Source organism: Ostrinia furnacalis, unplaced genomic scaffold (assembly GCF_004193835.3).
Source record: "Ostrinia furnacalis isolate ACB-3 unplaced genomic scaffold, ASM419383v2 OfSCF0041, whole genome shotgun sequence".
Taxonomy (NCBI): Eukaryota; Metazoa; Arthropoda; class Insecta; order Lepidoptera; family Crambidae; genus Ostrinia; species Ostrinia furnacalis.
In genome coordinates, this window is record NW_021130280.1 from 86,592 (window position 1) to 103,726 (window position 17,135).

Below are 17,135 nucleotides of genomic sequence, written 5' to 3' on the forward strand. Positions count from 1 at the left end.
AAAAAGCTTGACATTACAAACATTTTTTTGTTGCACCTATTAATAATAATAATACGTTTATTTAAGACCATTATGATCCATACAGAGTTGCGTTAGTAACAATATTATACTTAAAATCTAGGTTAGTAGTAACATAAGAGACAGAATCCTCATTAACCTGTTCAGCCTATTAAGGCAAAAGTCTGGCCAAACTAGCTGGTCTGTCCGGTCCGGCTATTAGGTTTTGCGATCTGGCAACCCTAACCTCACATACAGCTCAAGAGTCCCTAGAAATTCTAAAATTAAATAAGCCTAACTTACCTTCCCCACTTTTCTTCTGGTTTTCAGTCTCCCGTCCCATCACTATTCAATATGGCAGTTAATTCTCGCCCCTTTTTGAGACACCACTGGCGTCCCTGAGGCCACCAGTCGGCTTCGATAGGTCTCCATGACTAAAAAAAGAATTCTATTATTATTAATTTTTTGCTGTTAGATTCAATGCAATTACCTTTCCATGAAATCAACCATGGTCCCAAACTGAGAATAGCTGGTTTTGCAAAAATGAGCACGCACGGCGGCAAAAACGTAGACGTAGCCTGGGTCAAACAGCGAAGCAATAAATTCAGTGTCCAGTAATTTAGCAAAGGTCGTCAGTAAGGCAAGCAGATCCAGTCCAGAAACGTAAACAAGTCGTCGAAAATATCCAAAATCTCTTGAAAAACTCGCGGAGAAGCACATTCACGAAAACTCAAAAGCAACGGAATGACCAAAGAGTAAAATAATTATACCAATGGAAAAGAGAGCCCTCTCGCAGACTTTTTTGATATCCTATTTGATTCGCTAACGCCATCTATTATCATGTACTTGAACTACCACGGACTGCAGGCGCTACATATAGGTAGGTATCTATAGGACTAAAATAGAAAGACACAGGTCTTGACGCGACATTTATGAATGAGTTACATTGAGTACTGACGGCTTGATGTTTCGGCTGCTATGCTGCAGCCGATAATGTACATAATGTAACTCAATCATAAATGTCACGTTAAGACCCGTGTCTTTCTATTTTAGTTTAAATGGAACGTGAAAGTTTAAAATCTATAGGACTGTCAGTTAAATATCTATAGGTGACTTTTAATTGAGTGCATTTTTAGTTTAGTGTTCTACTATGAATATAAATTTTACAATGAAACCAACACTGAAATTACTAAAAATAATTAGCTGTTCCATACATTTTGCTATAACAGCACTTGGAACTTTTTATGAAATAGCTGATATTTTTGTCGGTGCCTTGTATTGTTGGTAGGGATGTTCCGATACCACCTAAGTATCGATACCTACTCATTTCGATAATACTCAAATCTTTTTTCGATACTACTTAAATAAGTACTCCTAAAGTATCGATACTTACTGATATCGATACTTTTTGGAACTTTTATTTTGTTTTATTATTTTGAGGGTGCTATCAATGAACGTTGAAGGACAATAATTTAAACAAAATTGAGAAGAAAACAACTATTTATTTATCGGTTTATGCCATGATAACATTGGAATAAACCGATGAATTTGATGATTAAAATTAATAAAATTACTTGTAAATAGTCACTTAACACTTTCACAATGGCGGAATGGCGAGATGATTTGCGGGCGGGTGCGGGTGTCTCCTTCTCTCGTTTTCGGCTCGGGCTCTAGTAACTCGGTAACCGATTAAAGCTGATTAGCTGACTGTTTTTACTCTCTCAGTTCTGTATGATGCGTTCTCGGTTTTTTTTATTGTTTTCGGTTGTTTTGCTGATTCGATTCGATACCAAGTATTTTTGTTTCGATACCGATTATGTATCGCAAAATTGATTCGATACAATAAATACTTGGTATCGAATCAAAAGTATCGAGTACCTACTCGTATTTATTAGTATCGGATTATCCCTAATTGTTGGTGCCTTAGTAAAATTTATTCTCATTCAAGCGTGGAACACAAAATATGCGCACTCTAAAAAGTCAACCCGTATAATGGTTTAATGATATTAGTATGGGAGTAGAACAATAAATGATAAAACAAAATAATTTTATGACTATTTATTTTTTAAGCAGTACTTGTGTTTTTCATAATATGATTTTGCAGCAACTTTTGTTTCATCATCCCCTTCATACGACACTTTCCCTGATAAAATTCGATTAATTTCTCTACACCAACTATTAATTAATATGTTTAAGGAAGTCTTTATAAAATAATCTGTTAATACATCTTTATGTATAGGGCAATTACAGGGAAAAATATTTAGGGTTTTTGTCATCCATAATATTTTTGATTTTAAATTTTTCTTAGGAACATTTTTACTTAATATTGAGATTGTATTTTCTTGTATTTCATAGAAATAACTTACTACCTCGTTGGAGGGATATGTCAACCACTTCTTCATTTTATTATATTCTTTGTTTTTTATGAATTCATTTATCTTTATTTTCTTCTTTGCATAATAGTTTTGATTTGCATATGACACAGCCTTTTACAATATTTTTCAAACATTTTGTTATGACCCAACCGCAGACATAATTTCTCTGGCCCCTATCAGGCTGTATTTCTTTTTCTGTTAACATTTCTTCATTAATTTCAATTTCTTCAGGAATATCTTTTACACTACTTTCTGAATTTTCTTTTAAAAGAAATCAAATGTTTGCAGACATTTGTTTTCATCCTTCTCACAATTTGCATTAATAGCATGGGGCGAGTTATAATTATTTAAAAGAAGGGCTTTAAATGCACCTTCAAATGCTACAACATTAGGGGAATTATTTACGGATATTCCCGAAAAAAATTTCTATAGGGTCTTGGTTAAAGTGCCGCGTCAACATACAGTCAAAACTATATTTTTTTAATAAAATATTCCATACGACTTCAAAGCCCTCAATAGTTTTGACAAAGTTATTGGTACTTGGTACTGTGGTTTCTACTAATCAAACTTTATCACCAGTTTTTTTCTTTGCTATGAATTTAACTGATTTAAGAAGCTGTTTAGCTTTTATCCAGAGCCGATGATGGGGTGATGATTTTCTTACGCAGGATGCGTTATACATTTTACCATTGGGTATATGAAATGTGTTACTATTTAATTAATCAAATAGTTTATCTATAGTTAAAACAAAATTAATCAAATTGCGACACTCTTCGTTTATTATACCTCTAGCTGTCAAATGTTCCGCCACAACCGCAACACTATGGCTGAATATTTGAGCTGCTGTCTTAACACGCATTTTTTTAATTTTGTCAATATTTATATGTTCCTCGGATATTTTATTCAATAAACGAAGTTCCCCAAATGTTTTGTCGGCTTCGTAAATTTCTTGAAAATATTTCCATTTAACAATTTTTTCTTTATTCCCATCGTCCATATCAAAATAAATCATGTCTTTAGTTAATAAATTATTTCTAAGCCCTTTCAACAAGTGGGGAACATCATATAAAGGTACGATCTTTTTACAATTTATTTCATAGAAGTCGTGTCGCCATTATTTTCCTTTCTTTAACATCTTATTTTTTGTTTCTTGTATAAGTAGTGAAATAGCTCCTAAATTAATAGTACTTTGATAGCATACTGAGCATAAAATAATTAAACCAGTGGCTTGTACTTTTTTTATTACGTTTTCTATTACATTTTTTAAATCAAATTTAGTGAGGCTGTTAGTGAAGTAATAAGCCACTGGTTACTTAAAATTGGATTTGATTCCCTTAACCATAAACACTAAGACATGGTTGGCAATCAGGTTTTCCTTACCGATGTTTACAAACCCTTTCAATCTGTCATTGGCCATATCGTAATTTATTTGTGGAGTCAAAGACATTTCGTCAAAAATTAATGTGCAAAGACGGTCTTCAATACACATTTCTTGAACTGTTATTTGCAGTTTTTCAAAGACCTTTTCATTCAGACCGGGTTCTAACTTCATTTTTGCTAAAATTCCTTGAAGCGTTTTCTTTGATGGTAATATAAACTCGTGCTCCAGTGTAGAATAGCACTTTGGGCTTCTTTTAAACAGCGAGAGTGACAAAATTTTTTCCTCCAAAGTGAATCGCCGTCCACTAGGTCGTTTGTGGCTTTGGCTGGATTGCATATGTGTAAATAATTTGGCAGAAGGTGTCATATTTTTGGTGACCTTCTGGAACGCCAAGTTCATGCTCATTTTAGTAGCACACACTAGTCTACTTTTAAAAGTTGTGCTGTTACATACTTACTGTAGTAAGTTACATCCAAGATGCTGAAACATACTGAAATTAACGACTGGTCCGTCACATGTGACACTGACGATTTTGACGCCAGCGTCTTTACATTTTTGCAAGCATGTTTGTACAAGAGAAGCTTTTTGTTCCCCGCTTAAACTAGTTATCAAGAAATAGGCTACTGGCAATTTCCATTTTCCGTTTATACAATTAACTAAAAAAACAAGAGACTGGTTTGCTACTTCCAAGGAATCGCTTTCATTTTCAATGCCAATATTTACACGGCCATGGTATTTCTGGGATTTAGAATCCCAACATAGTGATTTCCTTATGGACATTTCGTCTAATATCAAAGCACACACCAATGGGATTTCACTACACTCTACTTTGGCTTTCAGGGCATCGAATGCTTCTTTGCAAAATCCAGGTTCTGCATCCACATTCTGGTACCATTTACACAATGTTCGTGGATGCGGTAAACACGAATCATATTGAGAGCGCACAAAATCGTAAGCTCTTGGTGATAAAAAATGTAACGTTAAAGCGAATTTTCTAATTTCCTCACTGTAACATCTCTCTGTAGGCAAGCCTTTGCAATTAGATATTTGTCTCAAAAGGAAATCTTTGGGTCCCGCAAGTGATGAATTTCTTTGAGTGCTTTATTCTGTAACAATAATAATAATGTAAATGTTATGATAATATTTAAGTTTTTGATGAACTTCCTGAGTGCTTCATTCTGTAACAATAATGTAAATGTTATGATATTTAAAGGAGTTGTCCCAAAATGTATGGAGCCTAGGCCAACAACCTGTACACCTACCAAAAAGAAGGGCTTTTAAATCTACAACAGTTTCTTATCATTCAATTTCTTTTAAATGGCTTTGTTTATTCGTTCAAAACAAAAGATTGTTAAAGAAAATAGCAATACTCAACAACAAAAACCATCATGGTGGATGAATGTCATTTTTAAGAACATCTGTCACTTTTGACATTAAGTCGTATCTTGGTGTGAAGAAAAATAAAAATAGTCATAGTCTTATATGTAAAGAATACGCACCATTGAAGCCAATTAACAGAATAATCCACAAAGTACCTTTTTTAAATGGAAATAATCAATCGGCAAAAGAACAAAGAAATAAAACTAAAAGTCGATTGCCCTGATAACCTATTCATCATGATCATCATCAACAGCCCTTTGGACTAAGAGCCTCCTCCACTGTAGTGGAGGGTTTTGCCATAATCCCCACGCTTGGCAGGCGGGTTGGAGATCGCATTTTAAAAGATTGATGTGGTTAAGAGAGCGGTGCCGCCCGTGCTCTGTTTGATGTGTAGTCCCTAACTTATTACAGTGCTATTAATTGTCTAATAACAGATTTTGTGTTAATCTAACTTTTTTAAATATGATTAGAAGTAATCTGTTTTATATAATAATAATTTATTTATTTATTTCTCTCACAACATATTAGGAAAAACATTTCATATATCTGTTAAATTGTATGTTTTCTTTGTGTTGAAAAACCTAATACAAATTATTCAGAATGAAAGCTTTTGATAAGATTACTGGCTTACTGCTACTTTACCCACAATGATCAAACTAACCTGTTTTTCACATAGGATGTATAGGGGTGTGTTAGTAAATAAAACAGCTTTATATTTTCATTGGTTTTTATTCATCATCATCTTCCCTTATTAATATATTATCTAAGAATGAGGCCGGTGCAGCAATAGTATCCTGATGCCGAGCCCAACCCAAGTACCACACAATGGTCATCGTATGAGCACAGCAACCAACTGTTCGCTGTCCTGAGATGCAGCTGCAATAATAGCTTATTATTTTATCATCCCAGCTAGTTCCTTGTCTCGCAATCAATATACAACGTGTCCCAAAATTCAACGATAAGCCGACGCCACAGGATGGACATAGTCATGACTACTTTAGGAAAAATAAGGAAAAAAATCTATCTGAATTATTTTTTAACTTACACAATAAATTATAAAATTTGACGAAAATTGACACCCCTTATGATATTTTACATTACCACGACCACAATTATTTAAATATTCCTGTTTTTCTGTTTATATCGGTAACTTAAGCAGTGCTGCTGTTCGTCCCAACTCTTAAAACCCCCAGAATCCTTGCAGTTTTTACACAATAGTTAATCAAAATATGTAATTTCTTTAAAATTTTCAACGATTTTTACTTTCATTCCACTTTGACTCATCGTTTTGTAAAAAAAAAGTATGAACGCTACTGCGGCAAGTTTTTTATAAAGTTGACGCAACTATCCAAGATTCCAAAATGGTATAATACTCTAAGAAACCTAGTCGCAAAAAAGATATGCGTACCATTTTTACAAGCACTTCGCTTGTTAGTAGTAGGTATAGGATAAATCTTGCAACTGAATTTAAAACCAGTTCTCCTTAACAAATTGAGCTGAAATTTGGTATACTTGTGTAAGTACGATGACAATGCAATATTATGGTACCATTGAGCTGGATGGAGTCTGGAGGTGGCCATAGGAACTCTTAACGAAACGGCGGAATTGCATCTAGTTTGGGTTCGTTGGACTTGTCTTTTCGAGCACTTTAGTGCTAGATGATGTCCAGGGTCCTGAAGATGAAGTCAAGAGGTGGCAGGAGCTGGCCATAGGAACTCCTAAACGAAACGGCGGAAGCTTATCAAGTTTGGGTTCGTTGGATTTGTCTTCCCGAGCACTTGGGCCATGAGATTGAGAAACAACTAAAAAGTTTAAAATAAAGTTGTTGTAATAAAAAAACTTTTTTAAAAACAAGTTTGACTTCGTTTGAATATTATAATTGACTTCATCATCAGGACCCTGGACATCATCTAGCACTAAAGTGCTCGAAAAGACAAATCCAACGAACCCAAACTAGATGCAATTCCGCCGTTTCGTTTAGAAGTTCCTATGGCCACCTCCAGTCTCCATTCAGCTCAATGGTACCATAATATTGCATTGTCATCGTACTTACACAAGTATACCAAATTTCAGCTCAATTTGTTAAGGAGAACTGGTTTTAAATTCAGTTGCAAGATTTATCCTATACCTACTACTAACAAGCGAAGTGCTTGTAAAAATGGTACGCATATCTTTTTTGCGACTAGGTTTCTTAGAGTATTATACCATTTTGGAATCTTGGATAGTTGCGTCAACTTTATAAAAAACTTGCCGCAGTAGCGTTCATACTTTTTTTTNTTCTGGGGATTTTATGAGTTGGAGTGGACAGCAGCACTACTTAAGTTGCCGATACAAACAAAAAAACAGAAATATTTGAAAAATGGTGGTCGTGGTAATGTAAAATATCATAAGGGGTGTAAATTTTCGAAGAATTTCGTAATTTATTGTGTAACTTAAAAAATAATTGAGATAGATTTTTTTCCTTATTTTTCCTAAAGTAGTCATGACTATGTCTATCCTGCGGCGCCGGCTTATCGTTGAATTTTGGGACACGTTGTATATGAATAATATGTTCTCCCAGAATGATGGCGAGACTTTATTCGACCCCTTACTAACACAGGGTCCGGTTGCTGGGATGAGGTTGCATGGGACACAACTTCCAGATGGTCAGATACTTCCACCTGAAATGACCCACGTTGCCGTATGTGTTCACCATAGTAGCTTCGGGCTTGTTTTATTTGGTAAGTGCCAAGTGCAAATATTGTTAGATCTGATAGGGTCATTTCAGGGAAAATATCTAATTCTGGAAGTTGTGCATTAATGCTTGTGAATTGGGCTCGGAATCGGTTTATTCTATTATCTATTATAAGTTGAGCTAATCTGTTAGGCATTTCTTTTCTTTCTATTGCTCTATTTAATATAATTTCTGCATCCGGCCTATTCACAATTACTGGATGAAAGGCATTAATAAGACTAGCACAAATTCGAAAGTCGTCCATTAGATGGGTTGCAGCTATATTAAAATAATCATTGCGAAATAATTTGAAATCTCTTTTAAAGCGTCCATTTACCACTTCTACCACCCATCTGCATAATGTAACACATCTTGATTTATTGGCCTTAATCGTAGACAACTGAGTCTCTCCTGGTTCAAGTGATTCAGGCTGATACACTTTATATCCTAATGAATCCAAGAACGGGATTGCATCACGGAAGCCCCTGTCCAAAATGAATACATCATTTGCCTCAAAATATCTCCTCAATTCTCTATTTTCATTTTGGAAAAGGGCTTTCATAATATTAGCATCAGACTCAGTTGCCGGATAAGGCCCAAATGTATCAATGATATGACCATCACTGGCCACAAGTAGAAATGGTTTGACTAAATTACGGTATTTGTGCAAACTATAAGTTTTTTTCTGAAACAGATAATTTGAAGATTTTTGCAAGTATATATATGTACCATCAAAAATTACAATTGGTACTCTCTCTTCTCTATCGCCAAATAAACCCTCAGGTATTATAAGATTTCGATTAATCAATTCTTCTCTTGAAAGATGATTAACACCTAAATGAATAGGCACAAATATAGTAATCAGAGCCTCTCTAGCCGCATTTAATAAACGCGTTATTGCCGATTTGCTTACACATAACAAAGAAGAGATTCTTCTGTGGGAGTCTCCAGTACGAGCTTTAATTAAGTATGCCCCTAAGGCAGTTCGTGGTTTTTTGCAAGTCATAGCTGGACTGATTTGGTTAAAAATTATATTATAGTTTTGTTTTGATAAGCCTGTCCAGTATTTAAAAATAACATCATCAATTTGTTCAATGCTTTCAAAATCTAAATGACTTTCTACTTCTCGAATACTAAGTCTTAGCATAGACTGCATCTCAGTTTTTGTAAACACTTTTGAGAATTCATGCTGTTCTAGAAACTCCCAATTATATAATGATATGTGTTCATTACACACTCTAGCATTATCTGTTACAAATACTTTTTGGGACGTTAAAATTCGCTTTCTAAGACTAATTGGAACATTGTACCTCTCAGGATTTGTGCAGTAGGGCACAAAACAATGGCTACTAGAATTTGAAGTGTGTGTAAAATCATCAAGCTCCATCACTGGTGTTGTTACTGGAACATTTTCCATCGTCGTTCCAGATGGTGAAGCTTCTTCACGAATTTGGGATGCATTTCGTCTAACATATATAGTCCAGCAACTTGTACACAAAAGGTGCCCCGATAACTAAAAGAGAAAGGTACAGATAATCAAAACATAATATTTTAAACAAGTGTGATGTAATAAATTAAATTGTTAATTTGCTATTGTTAGAAGTCCTTGTTTCAATCTACGTTGCAATTGAAATAATATCATAACAAGTAAAACATTAATATTAAGTGTATAATAGTAAATTATTCACACTAAAAGGTAATCACATACCTCGCGTGGATAAATGCTTGCTGCTAATTCATATCTCGCAGGCCCAGTAGGTATGGCATGTGTTTGCCTCCGGAACAAAGACATGCGGCATAATGCACAAGAATCATCTTGGTGGCGTGCAGAAACTGGATTTTGACGCACCTCATCAATGTTCTGGGCTCTTTGCACATTTCTACGTGCTGTGACCCAGCATGCATAACATACACGGCCTCCAGATGGAATCTAAAAAGAGTAAAATATATAATTAAGGATACAAACTTAATACTTATTTTATTATTTATTTATAAAAATATTAATATGTAGCTACTTATAAAAATCATCATCATCATCATCAACAGCCCTTTACAGTCCACTGCTGGACTATGAGCCTCCTCCACTTTAGTGGAGGGTTTTGCCAACTTTTGCTTATAAAAAAAATAAAACTTAAAAGTAACATTACCTCTCTAGGAAAAATTCTTGCAACTATTTCATCCCGTTCCGGACCCTCTGGCAATGAATGCCTTCTGGTCTCAGCAAGAGAGCGTAAGCACCATACACATGACATATTTATTGCCGAGGGTTCTCTGCTTACAGGAGCTACTTCAACTTCTTGTTGTGGAAGAGATCGTCTAACTCTTATCCAACACGCGTAGCACACTAAGCCATCTTCGGGTACCTAAAAAGTAATGACAGAATTAACATTACAATAAATAGATGTTTTACATAATACCCAATTAATACAACCATTAAAAAATATGCATAATAATTATTTAGAAATAATAATACTTACAATTCGTGGTGAAATATTTTCAGCAATAAACTGTCTGGCGTAGTCTGTTAGACTATGAATACGCCTCTGAAATAATGAGCTTCGGCACCATACACACACGTTTACATCATGCGTATGCTGTAGTTCAAACTGTTCTTGTACAGATGACGTGTCACAAGAAGCAGCACACATTATTTGCATAATATTAGCAAAACAATCTTCACATATGATGCCATTTTCATCCACCTTATAAAAGAATAAATATATTATGTAGTTATTATAAGATGATAAAAGATATAAATAAATGAAACTATAACACAACAAATATAGTTTTAACTCACCTCTTGGCCTATGGCATTTTGAATAATGGAAATGATTTCAGGGCCCATTTCACTACACTGATAGATTTGGGAATCTTCATTTATATCAGAAGAACATGAAGTACAGAGCGCCATGATTGTGGCTTCTAAAACAAATATAATGAGTTTAATACAGTAAGGAAGTAATAATTAACGATTAGATATTCTATGAACAATTAAGAAAATGTTATAAATCGTTTACATACCAATCGGATCCTCTGGAATGTCTAACAAAAGAACAAAGTCCAAATCGCACGATATGTCTCAAGTCCATATAACACAAGCCGGGTCATCAGATGAGGCAGATAACAATCCAAAAACGAAAGCCAGGTCAGAACTTGAAGAACTTGGGAAACAGCAGATCAGACACGTAAACGCAATTATCAGAACAAGACGAGTGGAGTGACAGATGAAATCTGACAGCGACTGACGTTTAGTCTATGGTTCATCTTTTTTTTTTTATCTGACGCCATACGCCATCTTGTGTATGCATTTGAGAATGATAAATTCATGATTAATTTTTGATTTTGTACGGCTAAATTATATGCTAAATATAGTTATATATATTTTTCCCTTAATCAGTAGATTTTTCTTGATTTTTGATATGGCGTACAACCTCCTGGCCGAAATTGGGATAACTCCTTTTCTGGCCTAGCATGTGACAGACATGTATTAGTTATGTAAGGTAAACCACATCATTATCATCTATGGGCTTATTTTTTTTTACAAACAAAGCAATTTTAAACTTCTTAATATTAAAACGCAAATACATATAACTTACTAAACCAGTATTTTGTTGGCTGCACACAGGATAATCAGCATTATTTGACGTTGAAGGTTGCGGATCGTCTGAAGAATGATGCTGAAATTATAAATTATACAGAAACATTAATAAATGATACACGAGTTACTAAAATAACATTTTTATTGTACATACATACTTATATCTAGACATAACATATGTATGTATAAGTGATGAATTTTCATGGGTGTACTGGGCTCATAATATCATACTATAGTATGTTTATAAGATGTTTTTACTTTAATTTTGACGGTTATCAAAAATAATTTAATTTACAAAATATATATCAGTTATCTAGCACCCATAATACAACATTCATAAGCTTACTTTAGGATTAGATGGCACTGTGAATCATCCAAGAAAATTTATTATGTACAAAAGCAAAAAGTAATAGCGTTGGTTCAAAAACAAACTTACTTTCAAAATAAGAGATGGCACTGCATCATCCTTCAGTCTTCAAATATCGAGTGTTCTATTAAATGAACTTTCATCAAAATGTAAAGAACAAAAAATGTTAACATCTTTAGTATTCGTTTTTATGTTTTCTTTTCCAATAGCTTCCAGCCAAACTAGTTTTCTGTTTTCGGTTCTAGGTAGCCTGAATACAAAAAAATGTATTTTAATTAAGTTCGTGGCAATAAATGTTAGGGCATGAATAATAAAGATGGTTTTGATCGTCTATTATTTTTTGTTTCAACATTTCACGAGTGTTTGGTTCACTCACATAAACACGTCTCTTTACTTCACTCCACATGAAAAAGTCCATCGGAGTTAGGTCGGGTGGCGCGGGGGCCAGGCGACGGGGCCGCCGCGGCCGATCCACTGGCTCCCCAACTCCTGCGTCAGGTACTCGCGCACCGGCCTGTGGTAGTGAGGCGGAGCACCGTCCTGCTGGAACCACAACTCCCGCAGGTTAGCCAGCGGAATGTCGTCCAGTATGCTGGTCACCATAGTGCGCACTAAATCTAAATAGGTTTGCCCTGTTAGGCGCCCCTAGGGTTGCTAGGCGTCCGGCTTTAGCCGGACATGTTTGGCTTTTTAGGGACTTGTCCGGCCAAATATTGCCTTGTCCGGCCTGTCCGGCTTTTGTTAGGCTTTTTATTTTGTTGCCGCGCCAGGCGAAAGTCGATCCACAGAATCATAAATGAAGCACGCACGCATCAGGATGTTGGTGACCGATGATAGTACTCACTGATGAGCTGACACTAATTGCACCCCCCCCCCCCCATCGACACCTTCAGGTTCAATTGTCGTATAAACCATTTTGGCCAAATCGAGTTATATATACCATTTTAATCAGAATTTTTTTCTCTATCGAGCTGTATATTCGAAATATTGAAATTCGCTAAAAAAATGTTTATACGCCCCAAAAAACTATAGCGTAAAAGATAAATAAATACCTTATAAACAGTGTAAAAACCGAAAGCTTGTTTTTGGTATTTTTGCTAAGATGTATCAACCATACATTTTTTTAAGCCAGGACGTAAAACTCTCTCGTAATTGAAAATGGTTTTTACGCCTAAAGACATGGCGTTTTATGTCCAGATTCAACGTCGTAAGTCCACGTATTCAATATGGTAATTATCTGTTTCATATTCATATTATTCATTTATTTATTGCATCACATTTGTATGTATGTACAGTAAGTAAGTTTTTCTTATTTATAAAGTTAAAGAAAGTTTATTGTTTCTACTTTTAAAGATAATAACTAGATATAAAAGGTTGCTTTCCAGGTCCAGTACATCCGTGAATAGTAATGATGACCGGGTCATGAAATCGAAACTCTATTTAGTCCGTCAGACAGAGAATTAGAAAATTTAGACTCATAATAATAATAATAATATAATTTATTTATTCAAGTAACATGACTCATTATTTGTTAGTTATAAAGGACTTAACCTATGTTAGTAATAATTATAGTTGAAACATCTAAACTATTCATTAATGTTATTATTTTTTTTGCACAACTCCTGCGGATGTAGTGCAGCAGTAATTAATATAACGGCAGTCCAGTCTACTCGCTATCATAGACAGGATGCTGTTGGGGCCGCCCCGAACCCTGCGCACCAGGGAGGCGCACCTCTTCCGCATGGTCGCGTAAAAACAGTCTACTCGCGCCTCTGCAAACATGCCCGATGCGCTGCAGTATCTGGGCAACCCCATCAGCACCCTGAACGCGTTGTTGTATTGGACGCGCAGAGCCCCATACGACACACGCGAACAATCAGCCCACAGGCTGCACGTGTAGAAGCTAGTGCAGTATGCTCTGAAAAGAGTTACCTTTACTGCCCTTGAACAGCGTGAGAACCTACGAGCCAGCATGTTCGCCCTTACCGACAGCGCCCTGCGAATAGAATAGAATAGAATAAAATATGGTATACAGTTGTTACAGCTATAAAAATAGGTCCACATGTTTTGCTACATCAAGAAGCTTGAATTTTATTTATATTTGCATCATACTTTCATTTTTCCCATAATCGAAGAATTACTGTATTATATTGAGTTGAAATGTCACGTAACGTCACTTTTGAGTAAAAATTCTACTCAAGAGTGACGTATCGCGCCATTTCAAGTTTTCAACTCGATGTAGCACTGATATTATTAAATTATGAAAGAAAATAAAAAATATGAGTTTCATATTTTCTAATTATCTGTTTGACGGACAAATAATTGAAATTTTGTCATCTAGCCTATTGATCTCGACTAAATGTGATGAATTCAAGACTTTTAAACAAATAAAATAAGCCATAGTGTGCACCGTGATGCCTCCTGGCATTCACGTCTCATAAAGATATTAAAATCATTACATTCGGCCTGGTATTCCCGTCTTAATAAAGATATATTCTAAAATCATTACTATTAATTTTCGAAACAATATGAATCATATTATTATTTATACAACTTGTAAATATGTGTTATTATCATGTGCAAATTTTGTTAAGAAAAGGAAGAAGATCCTGAATTTTATTTAATATTGTACATTAGGAAACTTAAAAACTAATCCACGTAACTTAGGTACTATGCACACACTGTTGGGTACAGCAGTCTTTACACAATAACTTTCCTTAGATAATACCTATTACTTATAATATTTACTTTAATTGCCCACAGAGAGCATAATAATATATGCCTACCTAAAAAGCATACTGTTCATTATTTATTTATCACTTTACTACATCAGAATTATGTTTGCACACACTGTTGGGTACAGCAGTCTATACACAATAACTTTCCTTAGATAATACCTATTGCTTATAATATTAACTTTAATTGTTTTTATCACCGAAAAAAAAAATTCTGGGTAATGAGTTATTGATACTGATCCTATTTATGCAAAAAAAAAGTTAAATAAAGCTACTCAAAATTTCATCCCAAAATTGGTAATATTTGGACACACGCGTCGCTAGCACTATTTAGTATTTACGCTCAACGCAAGGCCGCCCGTTAGTGCCTTTTCACACGTTCCGGTTGCCGGCTATCCGGCGCCGGGTACCCGGTCGTGAATGTATGGGCATGCCGGATTAATTACGCCGGAACATGTGAAAGCTACGTACCATGCCCATACACTTCACCACCGGGTACCCGGCGCCGGATAGCCGGCAACCGGAACGTGTGAAAAGGCACTAACGGGCGGCCTTGCGTTGAGCGTAAATACTAAATAGTGCTAGCGACGCGTGTGTCCAAATATTACCAATTTTGGGATGAAATTTTGAGTAGCTTTATTTAACTTTTTTTTTGCATAAATAGGATCAGTATCAATAACTCATTACCCAGAATTTTTTTTTTCGGTGATAAAAAAGTAGTGGTGTATAGGCATTTTGTATTAGTTTTTGTATAACTCCTGAAGAAAAACAAAGGGTAATATTTTGGTGTTATACATAGATTTCGAATATAAAAAATTGTATAATTTAACTAATTAAGACATGACAAAAAGCTGAGGTATGTTTCGTTTCTGTCGGGTCTGGGTTTTTTATGTATGGGGCGTGACCGTTCTTCTTTATAGATCTTAATAAACTTATTTACCTAAACTAATAACTATAAAATTATTGTTATAGTATTCTACTCATCAACATTTATTAATCATTACAGGTACCCTACCCAAACCTTACAAAGATCCAGCTCCGGCACAGAATAAGTAATAGGACCAGGTTCTGGGTACACTTAAGAAATAGACAATAATGGGATTAAAACAAAATATATGTGTGACAATTTATTTAATAAATACTTATAAAACATTAAACAATATTTTGAATTTCAATTAAAACATAGTAGGTACCTAATACACACACCGGCAGATTTAGCGGAACGCAAAAAAAAGTATGAAAATAAGGAAAATTACTACTGATCTATGAAATATTTATTATACAAAATAAAGAGATAATTAAAATAAAATAAAATAACATATATTTTTTAAATATTTAGTCGTTTTATTTAATAAAAAATCATCGAAACGAAATTTCAATTTTACAGTTTTGAACAAAAAGTAGAAATTGTGGCCAGATTANTCATTTTAAATACAATTCATCACTTAGTACCAAAGCGCGTGGAGCAAATTACTTTATCAAATAGAACACATAAATTGTTAAGAAGCATAATTACGTAATTTAAAAAGAACTATTACAAAATCAGATGTAAGCATTTTATTTAAAAAGTAATATTTAATCATTTTTACCATTCAGAATTATTACGAAGTTTAAAAAATGAAAGTTCTGGTTTTGAAGATGCCGAGTTCAAGCATCCGTATACTACGCAATACACTCGTGGCATGTTTTTAAAAATACAGCGGACAGTGTATGCAATAAAATTATTATTAAAAACACACCGCGCGCGACACTCGCGACGGATGGACTGCGAGGTTCGCTTAGACCTCGTGTAAAGCGTGCGTCTGTGTGCGTGAGTCTGATTTCGAGCGTTTGTATGAAGCTTCCGTACTGTTTTGATTTATCTACTGTGCTAATTCGCTAAGTAGGAGGTAAGTGAGTATACCCACTTACTTTCGTAAGTGACTTTATGTTGTTTACAAACACTTCTGTTTATAAGATTTTAAACGTTCGCGTTCCATTTCAACTAAAATAGTAAGGCTGCGTTGCACCACGTAATATTGACGATAACCTGTGGTTTTTGTATGGAATTTGACACTTTTTTGACATTTGTCAAAGTTAAAGTAAGATGGTGCAACCCATCCCAAGACACAGGTCTTATCGCGATTAAAACGCAGACTGCTTGTGACCACGGCTGCAGCATCGCAGCTAAAACGTCAAGCCGTGAGTACCTACATAATGTAACTCAGTGTTTTTCAATCTTTTTCATGACGCGACCCCCCTAGTATGAAAAAATATTTCGCAACCCCCCGACCGCTCGCTTTTTTTTCATGCATTTTATAATGTTACAAATATGTTGTAGGGACCAAATATTTCAATCCATACAACATTTATGCAATTGGATAATTAGATTTCGGATAAATCTATTATTATATATAACTTTACTGATTCTTTTACTGAGGTAGTTTTTACGACCTCTCGCGACCCCCCTACAGGGGCTTGGCGACCCCCCAGGAGGTCGCGACCCACAGGTTGAAAAACACTGATGTAACTCATTAATAAACGTCGCGTTAAGGCCCGTGTCTTACTATTTTACTTCTGTTTTAGTTTCAACTAGGTAATTAGGTATAG

General features: G+C 35.0%; 1 protein-coding gene and 1 long non-coding RNA gene across 3 annotated transcripts; both read right to left on the reverse strand.

The window, feature by feature from the left end:
• Nucleotides 1-1,709: 1,709 nt before the first annotated feature.
• On the reverse strand, nt 1,710-11,887 carry LOC114350945 (uncharacterized). The gene is made up of 2 exons (XR_003655748.1): nt 11,443-11,887; nt 1,710-4,859 (listed from the first exon to the last, which is right to left on the reverse strand). It is a non-coding gene; the product is annotated as an uncharacterized LOC114350945 (long non-coding RNA).
• Nucleotides 4,549-12,063, reverse strand: LOC114350796 (uncharacterized). 2 transcript variants are annotated; one of them, XM_028301836.1, is made up of 7 exons: nt 11,881-12,063; nt 10,644-11,523; nt 10,324-10,548; nt 9,994-10,209; nt 9,555-9,776; nt 7,672-9,359; nt 4,549-6,069 (listed from the first exon to the last, which is right to left on the reverse strand). In XM_028301836.1, the coding sequence occupies exons 2-7, from the start codon at nt 10,755-10,757 to the stop codon at nt 5,862-5,864; spliced, it is 2,673 nt and encodes an 890-aa protein (XP_028157637.1). In that variant the 5' UTR covers nt 10,758-11,523; nt 11,881-12,063; the 3' UTR covers nt 4,549-5,861. The 2 variants fall into 2 exon arrangements, with proteins under 2 accessions (XP_028157637.1, XP_028157568.1); XM_028301767.1 differs by lacking the exon at nt 11,881-12,063 and having other exon boundaries at nt 10,644-10,768; nt 10,868-11,450.
• Between the last annotated feature and the right edge of the window lie 5,072 nt (nt 12,064-17,135).

Bases quoted from the DNA above. Each gene is read 5' to 3' on its own strand.
- LOC114350796 (XM_028301836.1), bottom strand. From the start codon at position 10,757: ATGGCGCTCTGTACTTCATGTTCTTCTGATATAAATGAAGATTCCCAA. The intron at 10,210-10,323 runs GTAAGTATTATT...ATTACTTTTTAG, and splicing joins AAAATATTTCACCACGAATT to GTACCCGAAGATGGCTTAGT. The intron at 9,777-9,993 runs GTAATGTTACTT...TACTCTTTTTAG, and splicing joins CAAGAATTTTTCCTAGAGAG to ATTCCATCTGGAGGCCGTGT.